The sequence below is a fragment of the Panthera pardus genome, unplaced genomic scaffold, assembly GCF_024362965.1.
Source record: "Panthera pardus isolate Hobbes unplaced genomic scaffold, ASM2436296v1 HiC_scaffold_18, whole genome shotgun sequence".
NCBI classification, from domain to species: Eukaryota; Metazoa; Chordata; class Mammalia; order Carnivora; family Felidae; genus Panthera; species Panthera pardus.
The window spans coordinates 6,609,669-6,629,071 of NW_026526743.1; the positions used below are offsets into that span (position 1 = coordinate 6,609,669).

General features: G+C 55.6%; 1 protein-coding gene and 1 long non-coding RNA gene across 4 annotated transcripts in view; one reads left to right on the plus strand and one right to left on the minus strand.

Moving 5' to 3' along the window:
• The first annotated feature begins 1,134 nt into the window (after window positions 1–1,134).
• On the plus strand, window positions 1,135–19,131 carry PTPRH (protein tyrosine phosphatase receptor type H). Of its 3 annotated transcripts, XM_053905750.1 has the most exons (18): window positions 1,135–1,488; window positions 1,613–1,721; window positions 3,252–3,285; window positions 3,503–3,769; window positions 6,650–6,904; window positions 8,060–8,329; window positions 9,261–9,560; window positions 9,904–10,170; window positions 11,976–12,054; window positions 12,183–12,230; window positions 15,051–15,141; window positions 15,518–15,608; window positions 15,892–15,968; window positions 16,062–16,196; window positions 16,444–16,566; window positions 16,783–16,943; window positions 18,312–18,447; window positions 18,555–19,131. In XM_053905750.1, exons 2-18 carry the CDS (start codon window positions 1,671–1,673, stop codon window positions 18,663–18,665), a joined length of 2,496 nt encoding a protein of 831 aa, XP_053761725.1. In that variant the 5' UTR covers window positions 1,135–1,488; window positions 1,613–1,670; the 3' UTR covers window positions 18,666–19,131. The 3 variants fall into 3 exon arrangements, with proteins under 3 accessions (XP_053761725.1, XP_053761723.1, XP_053761726.1); XM_053905751.1 differs by lacking the exon at window positions 1,135–1,488 and having other exon boundaries at window positions 1,567–1,721; XM_053905748.1 differs by lacking the exons at window positions 1,135–1,488; window positions 3,252–3,285 and having other exon boundaries at window positions 1,534–1,721.
• The window catches only part of LOC128778006 (uncharacterized), a 42,084-nt gene continuing 25,033 nt past the window's right edge, over window positions 2,353–19,403 (minus strand). Inside the window, exon 3 of the long non-coding RNA XR_008423313.1 lies at window positions 2,353–2,417. This is a non-coding gene — a long non-coding RNA (uncharacterized LOC128778006). The remainder of the gene's footprint in view (window positions 2,418–19,403) is intronic.

Here is a 19,403-nt window from a genome sequence, read left to right on the forward strand (position 1 = left end):
CCTTGGACAGAAGACTCATCCTAAAAGAAACAGGCTGATGAAATGCCTGGGGCATTGAGCCCCCTCTTCCTCCTCTGGGGCAGGGATGGTGTCGAAGCACCGAGATGCTCTCAGAGCCAGCAGTAAAGTGGTAACTGCCTCTCCCTGCTTGCCACTTTATCCCATGTGCTTGACAAACGGGGATTCATGTTACAGAAAGTGGTAAAAATGGCCAACGCGTTACTATGTGTGCACATGATGGGGTCGCTGCCTGCATCCAAGATGGCCCCAGGGGTCCATGCTTCCGGCTTCCACATTCTTGTGCGGTCCGCTCCCACATGAAAGGGGCTGACCGGCATCCTGAGGAGGATGTGCTGAAAATGATGGTGTGTGCCTTCTGAGGCAAGGTCATCAAGGATAGTGTGACTTCTGTGTTGTTCTTGCTCTCGGGTCCTTCGCTCTGGAGGAGGCTGGTAAGGTCACACAGGTGGTTGGTAGTAGGAATGAACAGAATCAGTAAGTCAACAAAAATGCCCTGAAAAGCTCTTCTGGACTCTGGAGGTCTTAGGGATGACCCAAAAATCGGGGCGCCTGGGTGGCTCAGTTGGTTAAGCATCCAACTCCATCTTGGCTCAGGTCACAATCTCACGGTTTGTGGGTTCAGGCCCTGTGTCGGGCTCTGCACTGACAGTGTGGAGCCTCCTTGGGATTTTCGTCTCTGCCCCTCCCCTGCTCACTTGCACTCCCTCAAAATAAATAAACGAACAACCATTACAAATAAATAAATGTGGCTATGATTTATCAAGCATTTTAAAAGGGCCGGCCATCATTCTAAGATTTTATATGTACGCAGTCATTTCTTACCCACAGTATATCGATAAGCAGTTGTATTCATGTTTTTACAGCTGGGGAATCTGAGTCACTGCGAGTCTAAGCCATTCGGTCAAGGTCAAACGGGGCGGGCGAGGCAAATAAGCAAACACTAACAGTTTGGCCTGTGACGGAAATAGCAGTGTCCTGACCCCGTCCAACCCAGTGTGGTCCATCTCTGACTGCATCCCCAGGGAAGGGGAGGAGGGAGATGGTTGGAGGACAGGAGGAGGGTGCACCTGGCGGGGGGGGGAGGGCGGGGGCCCATATGCCATGTCATATGTGATAGGCAGGCAGGAGTGATAATGAACAGGGCTCACACCGTGAGGGCCGCTGTGCTGTGGAGGCAGGGAGAGGTGACGGGGCCTGAGTCAATGCATAGAGCCCACCACAGAACAGGGCTTCGGACCCAGCCTCCTCTGCCCCTTGACAGATGGAGCTGGAGCTGTCTCTTTCCCAGGCCTGACTCCGGCCTGACCATTCGGGACCTGCTCTGTGCATTCATGGAGGCGGCAGCGGCGCTGGCGGGGAAGCGGGCCCTGACCCAGGCGATTTGGGTGGGGCAGTGCGAGGGGATGCGGGAGGGGAGACCCCACGGCTGGCCGGAGAGGCGGGGCCGGAGCGCAGGAGTGCGCAGAGGTGAGGACCAGGGCTGAGGGGTGGGGCGGGGCTGGGAGCCTCCACTTCCTCCTCCTCCCTTCCCACCCTGGCCCATGGCTTCACCACCATGAGACTCAGAAAGGGGAAATTCTCGCGTTTAAAGTCCAGCAGGTGGAAGGTCAGGGCTGGGACACCTGGGTCCCTCGGCAGTGTCTGGAGACATGATGGGGACCGGAGGGAGCCTCGGGGCCTGGGGGAGCCTGGTGCTGTTGGTGAGTGCTCCCAGACAGGGGTGGGGAGCTGGGGTCCTGAGGGAGTAGGAGCTTCCCGGAGAAGGAAGCAGGCTTCCGGCTTGTCAGTGAGCCTCACACCTGGGCTCTCAGATACTGCCGTCCACTGTGAGAATGAACTGTGCTTTCTGGCAAGACTCAGGCGTGCCCTCAAAGACCCAGGAGTCTGGGCCCCAGGCCTCCTCCCTCAGACCCAGGAGTCCGGGCCCCAGACCCTCCTCCCTCAGACCCAGGGGTCCCAGCCCCAGGCCTCCTCCCTCAGACCCAGGGGTCCCAGCCCCAGACCCTCCTCCCTCAGACCCAGGAGTCCTGGCCCCAGGCCTCCTCCCTCAGACCCAGGGGTCCCAGCCCCAGACCCTCCTCCCTCAGACCCAGGAGTCCCGGCCTCAGGCCTCCTCCCTCAGACCCAGGAGTCCTGCCCCCAGCCCACTCCTCCCTCAGATCCTGGAGTTCTGTCCCCAGCCCCCTCCTCCCTCAGATCCTGGAGTTCTGTCCCCAGCCCCTCCTCCCTCAGACCCAGAGGTCCAGGCTCCCAGTGCCCTCCTCCCTCAGACCCAGGAGTCCTGGTCCCCAGCCCCTCCTCCCTCAGACCCAGAGGTCCAGGCTCCCAGTGCCCTCCTCCCTCAGACCCAGGAGTCCAGACTCCAGCCCCTCCTCTCTCAGACCCTGGAGTCCAGACTCCAGCCCCTCCTCCCTCAGACCCTGGAGTCCAGACCCCCAGCCCCCTCCTCTCTCAGACCCAGGTGTCCTGGCCCCAGCCCCCTCCTCCCTCAGACCCAGGAGTCTTGACCCCAGTCCCTCCTCCCTCAGACCCAGAGTCTGGGCCCCCAGCCCCCTCCTCCCTCAGACCCAGGAGTCCTGGCCCCAGCCCCCTCCTCCCTCAGACCCAGGTGTCCTGGCCCCAGCCCCCTCCTCCCTCAGACCTAGGAGTCCTGACCCCATTCCCTCCTCCCTCAGACCCAGAGTCTGGGCCCCCAGCCCCCTCCTCCCTCAGACCCAGAGTCTGGGCCCCCAGCCCCCTCCTCCCTCAGACCCAGGAGTCCTGGCCCCCAGCTCCCTCCTCCCTCAGACCAGGTGTCTGGCTCCTGGTCCCCAACCTCAGTATCTTCCCCCATTACCACTTTGCTGATTAACTTCCTGCCCCTCGTCTTCCAGAGCCATATTTTTCTGAATGTGTAACCATTATCCTCTGGCCTTATCAGCGGAGCCAACCCTAACTCCTGGGTCCCTGGAGCCCCGCCCCTGCCACACTCCCGGCTGCAGCACACACACACCAAGAAAAGACAGATGGATGTTGCAGTGACCTTTGTTAGAGCAGAGCCTCGGGGGAGGAGACAGCTGGCCGTGTCCCTCCTCTCCCTCAGGCCCCAGTGACTTGGGTTAGGGCAGAGGACAGGAGGGTGGCTGGCCAGATTCCTCCTCCCCCCTCCCCCCTGCCACCAGCCCTGCAGGCTCCCCTGGGTCAAGGGAGACGAGGCTCAGAGTCTGACTCTCCCCTCTGTGTTCTCCCAGGGCCTGTGCAGCTGGACAGGGGACAGGGCGGCTGGTGAGTGACCCCTTCTGAGTCTACCGCCCACACGGAGAGGTTGCACCCAAACCCGTGTGAGCTCTGGTGTGGGGAGGTGGTCTCACGGAGGGCACGGTGATCCATGGCCGGCACTCAAGGAAACGGTCCTTTCTGGACTCAGGCAAGCGCTGGGCGTCGCGGAAGGCCCAGTACTGACCTCCTGTGCTCACCCCGGGCCCTCCTTCCTGATCCTCAGCCCCCAGCCCCGGCAAGAACCTGACTGCAGAGGCCCGGACCCCCAGCTCCATCACCCTGCAGTGGCAGACGCCCCGTGGCCTGGACCGGAGGCACCACACCCCCCGGGGCCTGTGGACCGGACGGGATGGCGGAACCGAGGCCCCGCGCACGACCGACACCAGTTTCACGGTGGACGGACTCGGGCCCAGGTCTCCGCATGAGTCTTCCGTGGGGGTGCAGCAGGATGAGACCAACAGCTCCAAGCAGACTCTGCAAACCAGCACAGGTGAGAGGCAGTCATGGCCATGTTCTTGACTTCTGCTTTTCCCAAAAGGTGGCCGGCAGCGACAAGGACATGGCAGGTTCTGTCGCCCAAGAGAAATTGAACGGAAGCAAATGTGTAAATTTAAGTTTTCGATCAACCACTTTAATGTTTGTTTGTTTATTTATTGAAAGAGAGAGAGAGACAGACAGAGCATGAGCAAGAGAGGGGCAGAGAGAGAGGGAGACACAGAATCCGAAGCAGCTTCAGGCTCTGAGCTGTCAGCACAGAGCCCAAAGCCAGGCTCCCACTCACGAACCGAACCGCGAGATCACGACCTGAGCGGAAGCCGGACGCTTAACCGACCGAGCCACCCAGGTGCCCCAATGTCAACCGCTTTTTCGGACGCTTAACCGACCGAGCCACCCAGGTGCCCCAATGTCAACCACTTTTTTTTTTTTTTTAATTTTTTTTTTCAACATTTTTTATTTATTTTTGGGACAGAGAGACACAGAGCATGAACGGGGGAGGGGCAGAGAGAGAGGGAGACACAGAATCGGAAACAGGCTCCAGGCTCCGAGCCATCAGCCCAGAGCCTGACGCGGGGCTCGAACTCACGGACCGCGAGATCGTGACCTGGCTGAAGTCGGACGCTTAACCGACTGCACCACCCAGGCGCCCCTCAACCACTTTAAAAATAAGTAAAAAGATGGGTGCCTGGCTGGCTCAGATCAAGAGCATGTGACTCTTGATCTCCAGGTTGTGGGTTTGAGCCCCACATGAGGTGTAGAGATTACTTAAAAAGACAAAGAAATTTAAAAGTAGTAAAATGAAACGTGAAATCAATTATAAAGTGAGAATTTATTTCGCTCAATAGATCCAAAATATTATCATTTTTTAAAGTTTATTTAATTATTTTGAGAGAGAGAGAGAGCACATGTGCGAGCAAGTTGGGGAGGGGCAGAGAGAGAGAGAGAGAAAGAGAATCCCAAGAAGCCTCCCCCCACTGTCAGTACAGAGATCGACATGGGCCTCGAGCCCACGAGCCATGAGATCATGACCTGAGCCAAAATCAGGAGTCAGATGCTTAACTGACTGAGTCACCCAGGCTTATCCATTTTCAAAAGCAGCCTCCACGAGCAACCTGGGGCTCGAACCCACACCCCTGAGATCAAGAGTCGCGTGCTCTACTGACTGAGTCAGCCACGTGCCCCCAAATATTATCAATATTATCATTTTGAAGTGTAATCGACATATATAAGAACCAGAAGATAGTTTACATTTTTTAAATGTTTATTTCTTGAGAGAGAGAGAGACAGAACGAGTTGAGGAGGGGCAGAGAGAGAGGGAGATACAGAATCGGAAGCAGGCTCCAGGCTCTGAGCTGTCAGCACACAGTCCGATGCAGGGCTTGAACTCAAGAACTGTGAGATCATGACCTGAGCCGAAGTCGGACGCTCAACCGACTGAGCCCCCCGGGCGCCCCAAGATATTTTCTTAACTTCATACCCGCTCCTCAAAGCACAGTGTGTATTTTGCACCGATATCACATTGTTGGAGCAGGAGCAGGTGCACTGCAAGGGCTCAGCGGTCACACAGAGCTTAGGACCCCTCCCGACCCCGCACAGTCCCAGCTTTCAGCCCCCTCAGCCCTGTGAGAAACCTGAGGGGGGAGACTTGGACCAACAGCTCTATCACCCTGCACCGGGAGGTCCCCAAGGACCCAGAGCCTCAGAGATGCACCTGCTGACTGGGTCCAGTGGCACGGAGACGTGACAAAAGTGAGACCCAAAACAGGACCGTCACCAGTTACAAAGTGGGGAGTGGGGCAGGACTTCAGTCACTGTCCTCATGTGAACTTTCTGTTCGGGCAGAGAAGAACAAGCTTCCTGGCTCCAGGAAGACCCTCGAAGGTTCCTCAGGTCCCGCCCCCTGTTTCGTTCCCTTTTGTTCTGCTTGAGGAGGGTGGTAGGAGATGGTTGAGAACCCATAGGATCGCCGACAAATCTGGCCTCCCTGTGTGCACCATGGAACGTGGACACCCTGACCCTCTGACTCTTCTCCTGGTTCTCAACCATGTCTGGTCTTGACGATGCAAACTCCGATCGTCAGCTCCATCATCCTGACGTGGACAGTTTCCTCGCTCTAGAGCCGCTCTGGCCTAGAGCCCCTCCCCCGGTCACCCCCGTGGGGCTATTTAATTTTTTTTTTTAACATTTATTTATTTTTGAGACAGAGAGAGACAGAGCATGAACGGGGGAGGGTCAGAGAGAGGGAGACACAGAATCTGAAACAGGCTCCAGGCTCTGAGCTGTCAGCACAGAGCCTGACGCGGGGCTCGAACTCACGGCCCGCGAGATCGTGACCTGAGCTGAAGTCAGCCGCTCAACCGACTGAGCCACCCAGACGCCCCCCGTGGGGCTATTTAAAATTCAGTTCACTAAAATGGAAAATCCAGTTTCATGTTTTATGTGCTCAAGAGCTCAGATGAGGGGGTCCCAGTCCCCCTCCGTATCCCCCTGGGATAGCATCTCTTATACTGGGCCTTGGGAGAGCATTTCCATCTTTGCAGCAGTTCTGTTGGAAACTGCTGGTCTAGACCCTTGCTACTCAAACTCTGGTCCGTGGGTGGGCAGTGCCGGCGTGTGCCGAGAACTGGCTGGAGATGCAGAGTCTGGGTCTCATCTCAGACCCACCGAACGAGAACCCGAATCTTAACGAGATCCCCAGTGCTATGTACGCACACTGAAGTTGGACAAGCGCTGGTCTAGACCACACGCCTTACCTCTCCTGGGACCAGTAGTCGAGGCAGGACTGGAGACTTTGAGGGCTAAAAACGTCCACTGACTGTACCCCTGATCTAGCTCCCTTGCTGACACCGGACCCCTTTCCCTAATTTTTCAGACCCCTATCCCGTCAGGAACTTGAAGGTAGAGGCTCAGACCACCAGCTCCGTCACCCTGATCTGGGAGGAGCCAGATGACCCTGACTTTCAGAACTACGTCTACTGGATCCAGTGGACTGGGAGTGAGACGCAGAACACAACCAACACCAGCTTCGTGGTGGGCGGACTGCAACCCGGGTCCTTGTATGGATTTGCCGTGTGGGCAGAGAAAAATGGAGTCGTCAGCTCCGCGACAGTTTGCAACGCCACCACAGGTGAGTGCCACCTGCTGCAGTTCTCTCTCTCTCCCCTTTAAAAAACGTTTATTTAGGGGCACCTGGGTGGCTCAGTCGGTTGAGCGGCCGACTTCGCTCAGGTCGTGATCTCGCGGTCCGTGAGTTCGAGCCCCGCGTCGGGCTCTGTGCTGACAGCTCGGAGCCTGGAGCCTGTTTCAGATTCTGTGTCTCCCTCTCTCTGACCCTCCCCCGTTCATGCTCTGTCTCTCTCTGTCTCAAAAATAAATAAACGTTACAAAAAAAATTTTTTTTAATAAAAATAAATAAAAAAACGTTTATTTATTTTTGAGCATCTGTTTGGGTCACGTTGACCAGGATTCGAAGAAAGAACATCACAGGTTCTGAGCTGGGATCAGTCAGGGTCTGGGACCCTCTAGAATACAGACATTGAGACTAGAGGGTGTCTCTCCTTAGCCACCAGGACTGTGTAGGGAGCACAGGCATGTTGCCTCAACTGTGGGGACATTAGGTACCATGGAATGTGGACACTCTGACCCTCCGACTCTTCTTCTCCTGGTTCCCAACTGTATCACGGTCTTGAGAATGGAAGCTCAGGCCACCAACTCCATCAGTCAGATTGGGAGGTGCCCCCTGGGCCCTGGCCTTTGGGACTACACTTATTGGGTCCAGTGAACTGGAGAGGGAGACAGAATTGAGACCCAACACTTATCCAAAACTTCAGTTTCACGGTAGAGGGACCCAAAACTGGGACCTTGTATAAATTCTCTCTGTGTGGGCAGAAAAGAATGAATTCTGTGCTGGTTCCAGACAAGAACCCCAGTAAGCCCCCCGATGACAAACATCAATGCCCACTCTCTCTTTTGGTGAGAGCTGAAGAACCAGCAAAGAGAGCACCACCTTTGGGTTCTGGGATGCAGCCACCGTCTTTACAGTCTTGCCGAGCCGTGCCCAAATCCTGAGTCCACAGGAGAGAGGTGGCCTTTTCTGGGGACCGGCCTGTCTGGGAGTCTGCGGCTGAGCATAAGGCTGCAGGTGTCCCGTCCCTACCCCCAGGTTCCATGTCTAGAAATGCTCTTTAACAAGGCTGGCTGCCCCAGGAGGAGGTCCGTCCGTGTGTTTTGGATTCTCGTGGACCAGGGAGAGGATATTCTGACCCTCTGTTCCTTCTGCCAGTCCCCAACGCAGTGATGAGCCTCAGTGTGCAGAAGCAGACCAACAGCTCCATCACCTTGAGCTGGACAGCTCCCCTGGACCCAGATCATCCTCTCTACACCTACGGGGTCTCATGGGTCAAGGAGAGCACCAGCGCCATTAGCATCCGGAACACCACAGATACCGGGATCATACTAACAGAACTGGAAGCTGGGAGCTTGTACATCGTCACCGTCTGGGCAGAGAGGAATGAGGTCAGCAGTGACAACCAGACACTCACTGGAGCCACTGGTGAGACTCGCGCTAGTTCTAGACAGAGCCAGTACTATTGGAATGGGAGAGAGAGAGGGTTGGGGAGACTTGGTGACCCCATCTAGCCTCATAGAACCTTGAGCCTGTAAGTCTGCCTTCTAGAAAGAGTCCGTCCTCTGCAGCCAGAACTTTCTAATTGCGAGGTCTGTCTTTGGGGATGAAGAGAGCCCCTGACCATCCAGCACCACCCCTCAGGAACCAACAAAGCCAGAAGACAGAAGGGCACAGCTCATCCCAGTATACTAGCTGAACCCCAAGCAACCCAGCTCTCAGCCTATATGTGAAGGGTTCCAAGTGTGACAGGAGCCAAAATTGCCCCCAGGAACTAGGTTCACTGTGTGTGCATGGAGCCTGGAACTGTTTAGTCTTCGGCTATTTGGGCTAAGAAGACTAAAGACAACAGCTCCGTCAAGAAAGAAGGGGCCGGGGGCGCCTGGGTGGCTCAGTCGGTTAAGCGTCCGACTTCAGCTCAGGTCACGATCTCGCGGTCCGTGAGTTCGAGCCCCGCGTCGGGCTCTGGCCTCATGGCTCAGAGCCTGGAGCCTGCTTCTGAATCTGTGTCTCCCTCTCTCTCTGCCCCTGCCCCGTTCATGCTCTGTCTCAAAAATAAATAAAACGTTAAAAAAAAATTAAAAAAAAAAAAAGAAAGAAAGAAGGGCCTGGAAGTAAGGAAGGACCCTGCCTCGGTCTGCTCACCTGAAAAAGGTGATGCGTAGGACCCAGGGCGATAGACTCAGGACAGAGAGGGCCCCGGTGATCCTGGTCCCCACCTGGCCTCTTTTCTGCGGTTCACTCTTCTTAGCAAGTGGACTCGTCTGGTGACTGAGGGGTCAGGGGAGGTGGGCAGGCTCAGACGGGAGGGTCCTTGAGGATACACCCGCCCCCTTGACCTCCTGTCCTCCCTCCTCAGCTCCCAACACAGTCATGGATCTACACAAGGAAAACCAGACGAACAACTCAATCATCCTGCGGTGGAAGGTCCCCACAGACCCTCACTCTCAGCTCTACACGTACTGGGTCCAGTGGACCCCTGGGGGATATCCCCAGGGACAGCAAGACCCCCAGGGACATCAGACCAACCACACAGGCAGGACCAATGACAGTTGGTATGAGGTGCAGACCCTGGAACCCGGGACTCTGTACACCTTCAGGGTGTGGGCAGACAGGAACAACGTGACCAGTTATGCGCAGAGCCTCCTTGCATCCACAGGTGACATGGGCCCCCTTCTACCTGGTGGGAGCTGAGGTGGGGTCCGGGGGCAATGGGAAGAGTGGACTCCAAATCCCATCAGGCCATGGGGTCATGCCTTGCTAAGCTGCAGTGATACAGAGAGCCCAAGGGCTCATGGGAGTGGTAGTCCGAAGGGATCTGTTGCGTGTCCATTGGGGGAGGACAGAAAATGAGAGCTGAAGAGAGGTGTTTTGGTTTTGGGAGGGAAAGGATGTGCTAGTTCTCAGAGAATTGGCACCAGCGGTGGGAAGTGGGGGTAGGGTGGGGAGATGGAAAGGCACCCTTATGGCTCCTACTGACTCCTCCTGTCCCCTCCACCCAGCCCCGAGCCCAGTCACCATCACCTCCTGCATCAGCACCTCTGGGGGCCACGGGGTCATCTTGACCTGGTCCTGCCCCGTGGGAGGCTACGAGGCCTTTGAGTTGCAGGTGGGTGGACAGCGGGACTGCCAGAATGGATCGTCCTGTGGGAGGGGCGTGTCTGTGTGGGATCTCCAGCCAGCTCAGTCTTACCCAGCCACCGTCACCACCATCTGGGATGGAATGAGGGCCCCGTCTGCCCCTGTGACCTGCCACACGGAGAATGCAGGTGAGCAGATCCCCACGGGGACAGAGCTACGGTGAAAGGCTCTCTAGATCCCATCGGGCTCTGTTGTGAAGGAGCCTTACCTACGCAAGGGGTCCTTTGTGTTTCCCTGTTTGCTTTCTTTGCTGCTTTCTTCAAAACCGCTCTCTTGAGATATAATTCACATACCATACAATTCACCCACTGACAGTGTACAGCTAATGGCTTCACTACACCCACAGGACTTGGCCAACCCATCACTCTTACACTATTTTCATTACTCACTAAAGAAAAATCACCTCCTTACACCATCAGCCCCTAATTCCCTCACTTCCCCACCAGCCTGGCCTCGGTAATCTCAAATTTATCTTCTGTCTCTGTAGATTTGCTTGTTCTGGACGTCTCCTAAAAATATCATCATCCTTCTGTGATGTATATCATCAGTCTTTGGTGGCCGGCTTCTCTCACCTGCTGTACCGTTTCTAAGGTCCATCAGTGTTGTAGCACGTATCGGTGCTTCATTGCTTTTTATTGTTAAATAATATTCCACCGTACGCAGGGACCACATTTCGTTTATCCGTTCGTCTGTGGATGGGTCCGTTGGGTGGTCTCCACTCTTTGGCTATTACGAGTAATGGTGCTATGGACATTCATGTACCCATTCCTGTGCAGAAAGGAACTTTCTTTCTCTTGGGTGTATCTCCAGGAGTGGAGTTATGGGATCGAGTACTTAACTCTGTGTTTATCTTCTGGAGAAGTGCCAAACTTTTTTTCCCCAACACGGCTGCACCATTTTCCACTCATCGGTGGCGTATTTGGGAGAGGTTTGGGCCTCATACTTAGTAAAACTCTGATCATATACCTTTGATGGTGGCCATAAGCTTCACTGGGCCCCATCTGTCACCTTCTATGAATCAGGACCTCTTATAAGATTGCGTCTCTGAGATGGCAGGTTGGAGCGATGATAAATAGATGCCCAACTGGGCTTCTCTGGTTCCTGCTGCCCAGGAACGTCTCTTGCTTAGCAGCAAAGAGGGTCTCTGGAAGGGAGAGGAAAGATGCCCGTGTCCAATTCATGGGGACCAGGTCCATTAGGGGAATGGGCTGTGTGAGACCCTTCTAGAGCCTGTTGACAGGTCCTCGTAACCAGGGCTGTTGGGAAGCTGCATCCTGGGGCCACGACAGCTGATGGAGGCAGGCTGTGGGCTGGAGTCTGCTCCAAGACCAGGTATCTAAGGACAGACCCTGAGGGATCTGTGCCCATTAGAGCCTGGGGCCAAGACCGTGGGCACCACCACTGCAGGGGTGCCCTTCTGCTAGCAAACAGAACCTCTGAGAACACGAACCTCTGTTCTGGCGGGAGGCATCAATGCCATCAATGTGGTTTCTCAATCTTGACCCTACTGACATTTGGGGATGGATCGTTCTTTGCTGTGGGGGCCGTCCTGTACATTGTAGGATGTTGAGCAGTGCCCCTGACCCCCGCCTGCTGGATGCCAGTGCGACACCACTCCCATGGTGCCAACCCAGAATGTCCCCAGACATCGGTGACAGAATCGCCCACGCCGAGAATCATTAATCTGGGCCAAGGAGGGGAAGAGGCACTCTGGCAGCCAGGTTACCTGAGCAAATGATACCTTTGGACCAGGCTCCTCGGGAAAGTTGGGTGGGAGGTGGGGCTCTATCCAGAGGCTTTCTCCTCTCCTTTCTCTGCCCTCGCATCTGCCCTGTCAGCCGTCTGGTCACAGTCTGGGTGAGGACAGAGGTAGGAGAGACAGGTTGCCAGTGGAAGAGGCCAACTCCAACGGTCCCCGTACTTCCTAACCCAGGGGTCGTCGCTGGAGCCATTGTCGGTGTGGTCCTGTTTCTCATCCTGGTGGGCCTGCTGATTTTCTTCCTGAAGAAGAGGTGGGACTCGTCACAGGGCTGACTGACCATCTTCGGGTGGGGACGGGGTGGCAGGGAGAGGGTGAGGATCCCTGTTCCGGCCTGACCCCCCCCCCCCCAAGCCTTCTGTTCCAATGTCTCTTTCCCAGGCACAAGAAGAGCCAGAGGAAACCGGCACCCAAGGTTCTGGGCTCCAGGTAAGCAGAAAGTGTTGGAGAAGTATCTGGAAGAAGCACTGTCAGGTCAAATCGAGGGGTGCTTGCTGGTCACCGGATAGGTCAACGGGTGGGCTCAGCGCACCCCGACACGCAATGCTCTCTGCCCCAAGGATCGCAAGCCTTTCATCACCCCCCTCCAGCCTGGGCCGGGGGCTCTGGAACCAACTCCAGCTCTGGGATTATGTTCATCCAACAAAAGATTCACTCAGCACGTGTATCATGTGTCAGGCACTGTTCTAGGCACAGAGGACACCGTGAGAGAAACAAAGATTCCTGCCTTCGTGAAGCTTACATTCGAGCACAAAAAATCATTAATAAACAAGATAATAGAGGTTGTGATACAGGAGGCAGTAGAGCAAGAAGTGGCGATAGAAAAGGTAGAAGCCTATTTTGTTTTATTATTTTTTCCTTTTGTTTTTGAGAGAGAGTGCAAGCGGGGGAGGGGCAGAGAGAGCGAGAGAGTGAGAGTGAGAGAGAGAATCTTAAGCGGGTTTCATGCCCAGCACAGAGCCCAACGTGGGGTTCCGTCTCCCAACCGTGAGATCGTGACCTGAGCTGAAAGCAAGAGTTGGACACTTAACCTCCTGAGCCACCCAGGCGCCCCAGAAAAGGTAGAAGAATATTTAAGATAGGGTGTTAAAATTAGAGAAAATTGGAGAAAATTGTCCAGGTAAAGCCATACCAAGAAGATGACTAAGAGGAAGTCATTTGTGCACAGACTCATGTGCACATCTTGGGAAATGGCGTTCCAGGAAGAGGGACCAGCAGGTGCAAAGGCCCTGGGGCAGGAGCATGCTTGGAGCGTTTAGAGAATGTTGGGTATCTTGGCGACTGAGCAGAGTGGCACCAGAGTGTCACGTGAGGGAAGCGGGTCCAGGAAGAAGACAGGAGCAGCACTAAATGCTGCTGAGCCATCCCTCCAAGGATGGACTGAGAGGAGACCCTTAGAACTGGAGATAAGGAGGGGCACCTGGGTGCCTCAGTTGGCTGAGCGTCCGTCCGACTTCGGCTCAGGTCATGATCTCCCAGTTCGAGGGTTCGAGCCCCGCGTCGGACTCTGTGCTGACAGCTCGGAGCCTGGAGCCTGCTTCCGATTCTGTGTCTCCCTCTCACTCTGCTCCTCCCCCACTCACGCTCTGTCTCTCTCTCTCAAAAATAAATAAACATTAAAAAAATTAAAAAAAAAAAGAATTGGAGGTAAGGAGGCAAATAGGATAGGGGGACTTTGGGGAAAGGGGTCACTCCCCTGTGGAGTGGTGCTGCAGACACCAGGCATTGGTGATGTGGAGAAAAGAAGCAGAGAAAACTGGTGTGTGTGAGCAGTTTAAACGTGCACGGGCTGTGTTAACAGGCTTTGTTGTTGCTTAGGTGTGATAAAGGCAACAGATCCCAAGAGGGGAGTCCTCAGTAAGTCACACAGGCTCAGTCGGGAGGCAGGGGAGGTGGGGACAGTGGTGGGCAAGAGCCTTAGTTATGGTTTCCGTGGGAAGGAATGGGTAGCTCGAGCCCAGTGCAATGATTTGGGCGAGCTCCGGGGTGTAAGGGCTGCCTCTGGTTGTCAGGCACCCGGCCCTGAGGGCTGAGGGCAGGTGCATAGTGGCTCAGCGTGTGAGAGCCACATGCACGAGGTGGTGGGCGTGTGGGCTTGACCACTGCTCAAGAAGGGGGCCGGACTGGCCTCTAGCCCCCGGCCTCCGAACTGGGTCAAGACCGTGTTTATAAAGCTGTCTTACAAGAGGACGAGCAAGAAGGAGCTGGAGCTGCGTGAGGTCAAAGAATTTTTTTTAAAAAATTTTTTAATGCGTATTTATTTTTGAGAGAGAGACAGCCAGCAGGGGAGGGGCAGAGAGAGAGGGAGACACAGAATCGGAAGCAGGCTCCAGGCTCTGAGCCGTCAGCACAGAGCCTGAAGCGAGACTCGAACTCACGAGCTCACGCTGAAATGACGTAGCTACCCAGGCGCCCCCACTGTTGTGCAGCTGTCCCCACCGTCTGTCTCCAGAACTTTTTCATCTTGCAAAACCCAAACTCTGTCCCCATTGAACAGGATCCCCCCTCCGCCTCCATCAGCCCCTGGTGCCCCGCCCGGTCTACTCTCTGTCTCTGTGGATTTGACTCCTCTAGGGACCTCACAGAAGTGGATTCACACAGTATTGGTCCTTCTGTGACTGGCTTATCTGAGCTAGCATAATGTTCCCCAGGTTCACCCATGATGGGGCCTGTGTCCACACACAGAGAGAGTGAGCAGGGCAGGGGCAGAGAGAGAGGGGTGAGAGAGAGAATCCCAAGCAGGCTCTGTACTGTCAGCGGGGCTCGATCTCCTGAACTGGGAGATCATGACCTGAGCCGAAATCAAGTCTGACGAAGTTAAGTCTGATGCTTAACTGACTGAGCTACCCAAGTGCCCCATATTTGAAAAAAATTTAAAACACTGAATTGATAGATCCTGAGAACAGATATTGGTTGCCCGAGGCAGAGGGTGGAGGGTAGTTGAGTTGGGAGAAGGGGGTCAAAAGAAATAAAGAGCGACACCCCCCCCCCAAAAAAAAAGGCCCAGGGGTGTCTGGGTGGCTCAGTGACTTCAGCTCAGGTCATGATCTCACGGTTTGTGAGTTCCAGCCCCACGGTGGACTCTGCTGACAGCTCAGAGCCTGCTTGGGCTTCTGTCTCTCTCTCTGCCCCTCCCCCACTTGCTCTCTGCCTGTCAAAATAGATAAAAATAAACTTAAAAAAAAAGCCCTTTCTTTTATGCCAAGATCACATGGCCAAGGGAAGTTAAACTCTGCCCTTTTCCCACAGCCTCCTGGAGAACATCCCGGCACAAGACTTTGCTGCCCACGTGAGGAAGAACGAGAGGGATGCCAATGGCGGCTTCGCAATGGAGTACCAGGTGTGGTGACAAGCGAGGGGCTGAGCTGAGCCCCACGTGCCCACCCCAGACCTTGCCACACCTTTCTTTGCTTATGCAAAAAAATTCAGGCACAATTATGTTTTCGCCTGTGACACCGTTATGGGCCCTCGGGTCAGCCCTAAAGAAACACGTTGGTTTCCCCGTGTTGTGTCTTCTGTCGCCTATCTCTCTGGTCCCCGCTGTCCCCCAAGCCTCCCCAATGCCCTGCGGGGTGATGGTACACGTTTCTGTGGGTGCTACAGAATTCCAGGGCGCGGGGGTGAGTGGGGCGGTGCTGAACGGGGGTGTCCTCCGGGAAAGATGGAGAGACTCCAGGGTCCATGCTCGCCCCCTCTCTCTCTGCCTCTGCCCGCAGCGATTGGCTCTGGAGGGCACCAAGCAGTCGCAAATGGTGGCCTCAGCTCTCGAAAACAGTGCCAAGAACCGTTACCGAAACGTGCTGCCCTGTGAGTCTTAAGGCCTCTGCTGACTTTACCCCTGGCCGTGACTTTGTCAATACCCCATCCCTGGCCCCTTCCCTTATTCCCTATGGGACACAAAGCTCTTACCCCCTGTGAGGGGGGCACCCGGCCCATTCCTCCCTGCTGAGGTCAATCCACCCTTCTTAGGGCTCCCAGAGCCTGTGTGCCCTCAGCGTGACCTCTGTCCTTGGGTCTCAGTCTTGTCTCCATACCTTCCTGGGTCTCCCACGCCTGTCTCTGCTTCACTAATGCTGGCCTCTTCCTCTAGACGACTGGTCCCGGGTGTCCCTGAAGCCCCACCAGGAGGAACCAGGCTCCGACTACATCAACGCCAGCTTCATACCTGTAAGGTTGTGGCTGCGAACTGGGAGGGCATTGAGCAAAGCTGAGCAGAGAAGGACTGGAGGGGGTTGTGACTTGCCTGTTTTCTCCCATCAGGGTCTCTGGGGCCCCCGCGAGTTCATTGCAGCCCAGGGCCCCCTGCCCCAGACGGTGGCTGACTTCTGGCGCCTGGTGTGGGAGCAGCAGAGCCGCACCCTGGTCATGCTGACCAACTGTGTGGAGTCCGGCCGGGTGAGGGATCCGCAGGGTCTAGGTGTTGAGCCTTGACCTCCCATGTGACCCCAACCTCCTCCAGTACCCTCAGCCCATCCATTGGTCCATATAACCCAGTGGCCTTGAGAAGGAGGGGTCCTCCTGGCTGGGATGAATCTACACCTGGCTGCCTGTAGGTCTTGCCTCATCACCAGGCACTGAGTACAAGAGCCCCGGTGTAGATGGGCATCAGGACAGGTTCTCTGACCTCTCAGTCGTCCCCCAGGTGAAGTGTGAGTACTACTGGCCTCTAGACACCCAGCCATGCACATATGGGCACCTACAAGTGGCCCTGGAGGGTGAGAAGGTGCTGGAGAACTGGACGGTACGAGACCTGAGGGTCCGGCACGTAAGTCTGCTCCACCCTGCCAGCCCCACCCCGACCCTCGCTCCCTCCCCCAGAACTATCTGGGCAGTCGACTCCTCAGAACCCCTCCTGAAGCCTAGACTTCCGTCACCGTCTCAGGGGACCACAGTGTGCCCAGGGATGCCCCCCACCAGTCAGAAACCAGCCCACCCTGGGGTGCTGAGCGCTCCCTCCCCAGCCTCCCCTCCCTCTCTCTAGATCCAAGAGCAGAAGACACTACGTGTACGTCAGTTCCACTACATGACCTGGCCAGACCACGGCGTCCCCCACTCCCCAGACCCCTTGCTGGCCTTCCGGAAGATGGTCCGGCAGTGGCTGGACCAGACCGTGGAGGGAGGCCCCCCCATTGTGCACTGCAGGTGAGGACCCGCTGGCTCTAAGAGAACGGCCCCTGCCGGTTTCAGGAACCAGAACCTTCTACAGGAGATGGAAGAGAGGAGGAGGGGAATCCGTTGGTGGAGAGAAGGGAGGAAGGGGTGAGGGGCAGGAGAGAGAAACAGTCAAAGGTTTTGAGAAACATTTGAAACACCTCCAGTGCACGCTGGGAACCTTGTCCTGCCCATCACTCTCCTGTTGTCGATACTGAAGACTGTAGAGGAGGTTATGGGCGGGGGGGGGGGGGGGGGCACGAAAAGGGGCTTGCTCCAGAGTGGCCGACAGCCTCTGAAATGGAAGCTCTGGTTACAGTGACAGTCGCATTCAGGGAGCACGTACCGCCAGTGACGTGATGGAAACTCCACAGTCACGGTCTTGCTGGTCCTCAGGGCAACCTCATGACCGAAAGGGTTTCCTCCCCATTACAGCGCTGGGGAAACCCAGTCAGAAAGCGTACGTCTTGGGTTGAAGGCGTAAGGGGTCAAGCTGATGCCTGTGGTGGCACTCTTACATTCTCTGCTGAACCGTGTCCTAACACCCGCCCTGTCCCAGGATAGCACCTCCTGGAGGTGTCCCCAGCAGAGGGTCATCCCCTCCCCCAAGCACAGAAGGGACTCCTGCGTAATGGTTAAGATGATTGATTTGAATCGGAAAAAGGATCGAAGCACTTGTTCATTCCACCATGTGGAAGAACCTTGATAACACGGTGCTGAGTGAAATGAGACAGACACGACAGGTCACATGTAGTAGGATCCCGTTTATGGGAGATGTCCAGAATAGGTATGCCCACAGAGCCAGATTGATGGTCACCAGGGGCTGGGGAGAATGGAGAGTGGGGAGTGACTGCTTAGCGGGTACAGGGTCTCCTTCTGGGGGGACGAAAGTGTCTGGGAACTAATTAGATGTGGTGGTCACACAACATCGCGAATATACTAAATGGCACTGAACTGTTTACTTTAAAATGGGTTTATGTTTAAAAAATATTTTTGAATGGTCAGCTTGGGAGTTCCTTTTTCTTGTGTGTGAACTCCAGAGTGACCTGGGACAGACAAGCGACCTCACTGTGCTCAGCCTCCATTTCTCCATCTGTAAAATGGGCGTGCTGTTAGCTCCTACTTCTCAGGCTTGGGAAAAGTGACAAGGGCGCGTAGGGCATTGGAGGCAGGGCCGGGCAGACAGAAGGAGCTCCAGGCAGAGTCACACACAGTGGCTTTTACCACTTACACGGCATCCCCCCAGAATGCTATCTTGCTGAATAATATACTCTGATCCCGGATGCTCCAAAAATAGATCCCTCCAATCAGCCAAGACTCCCCCTTCCTGTGACCTGACCCCTTCTTGTTCCTGCCTAGTGCTGGCGTGGGCCGCACAGGCACCTTCATTGCCCTGGATGTCCTGCTGCGGCAGCTGGAGCATGAGCGTTTTGTGGGAGCCTTCAGCTACGTGCGGAAGATGAGGGAGAGCAGACCTCTCATGCTACAGACTGAGGTGATGGGGTTCCCGAGGGCACAGGGGGGTGGGGGTGGGGCCTGGGGGGAAAGCAGGCCCAGGCTCAGAAGGGCACCCCTCACCCCCTGCCCCGTGCTCCTCCCCAGGCCCAGTACGTGTTCCTGCACCAGTGCATCCTGCGGGGTCTCCAGCAGTCACCCCTAGCCCCAGCAGAGAAAGGGGCTTCGTACGAGAACCCGCTGTATGAGCATGTCTAAGCCACAAGAGACTTGAGACCCCAGTGGAGACTCAGACTCTGGATCTCCACTTGAGCCCAGATTCCTGGAGCCCTGGGAGAGCAGAGGGCTGGGGTCCCAGACACCTGAGTCTTGCCGGAGGAGGGGAGGCCTGGGTGTCTAAACTGTTTCCCTGGAGGACAGAGGGCAGGTGGGAGTGGGTATCCTGGATTCCTGGTCCCTTGGAGGAGGAGGGATGGGAGTTAGGCTTTCCTAGTTCTTCGAGGGAGGAGGAGGCTGGAGGCCTAGGCTGCTGGATTCTGGGGAAGGAAGAAATTCGCGTCTGGAACTCTAGCTACCCCTGGTGCAAAGGCAGACAGGATCCATCCCATTTTTTATTCCAGAAACCAAATCTGTCTTCTAGGATCTGAGATTTCCCTGCACCCCACTGCGTGTACATATCTTTTTCTTCTATCCCATAATTTATTAAATCACTATTCTCCCCCAGGGATGCTTGCTATAGTGGATTTCTGGGTCTGGAAATAATATTGGGGTGAGAGTGGGGCTGGATTCCTGATGTTTAAGCCCTGAGGTAAATGTCCTAGGGAAGAAGCGAGACCCATAATTTTGCACCTGAAAAAAAATGTGTTTGGATGGTTGAGTCTCTTAGAGAGGGCTGGAGGTCCACACTGTGTTCCAGCGTCTGTCCGGTTCCTGAAGCCAGGAGCATAGGGGCTTGCTTCCTGGGCCTGGTGCTAGGAGATCCTAGAGGGTGGGGTG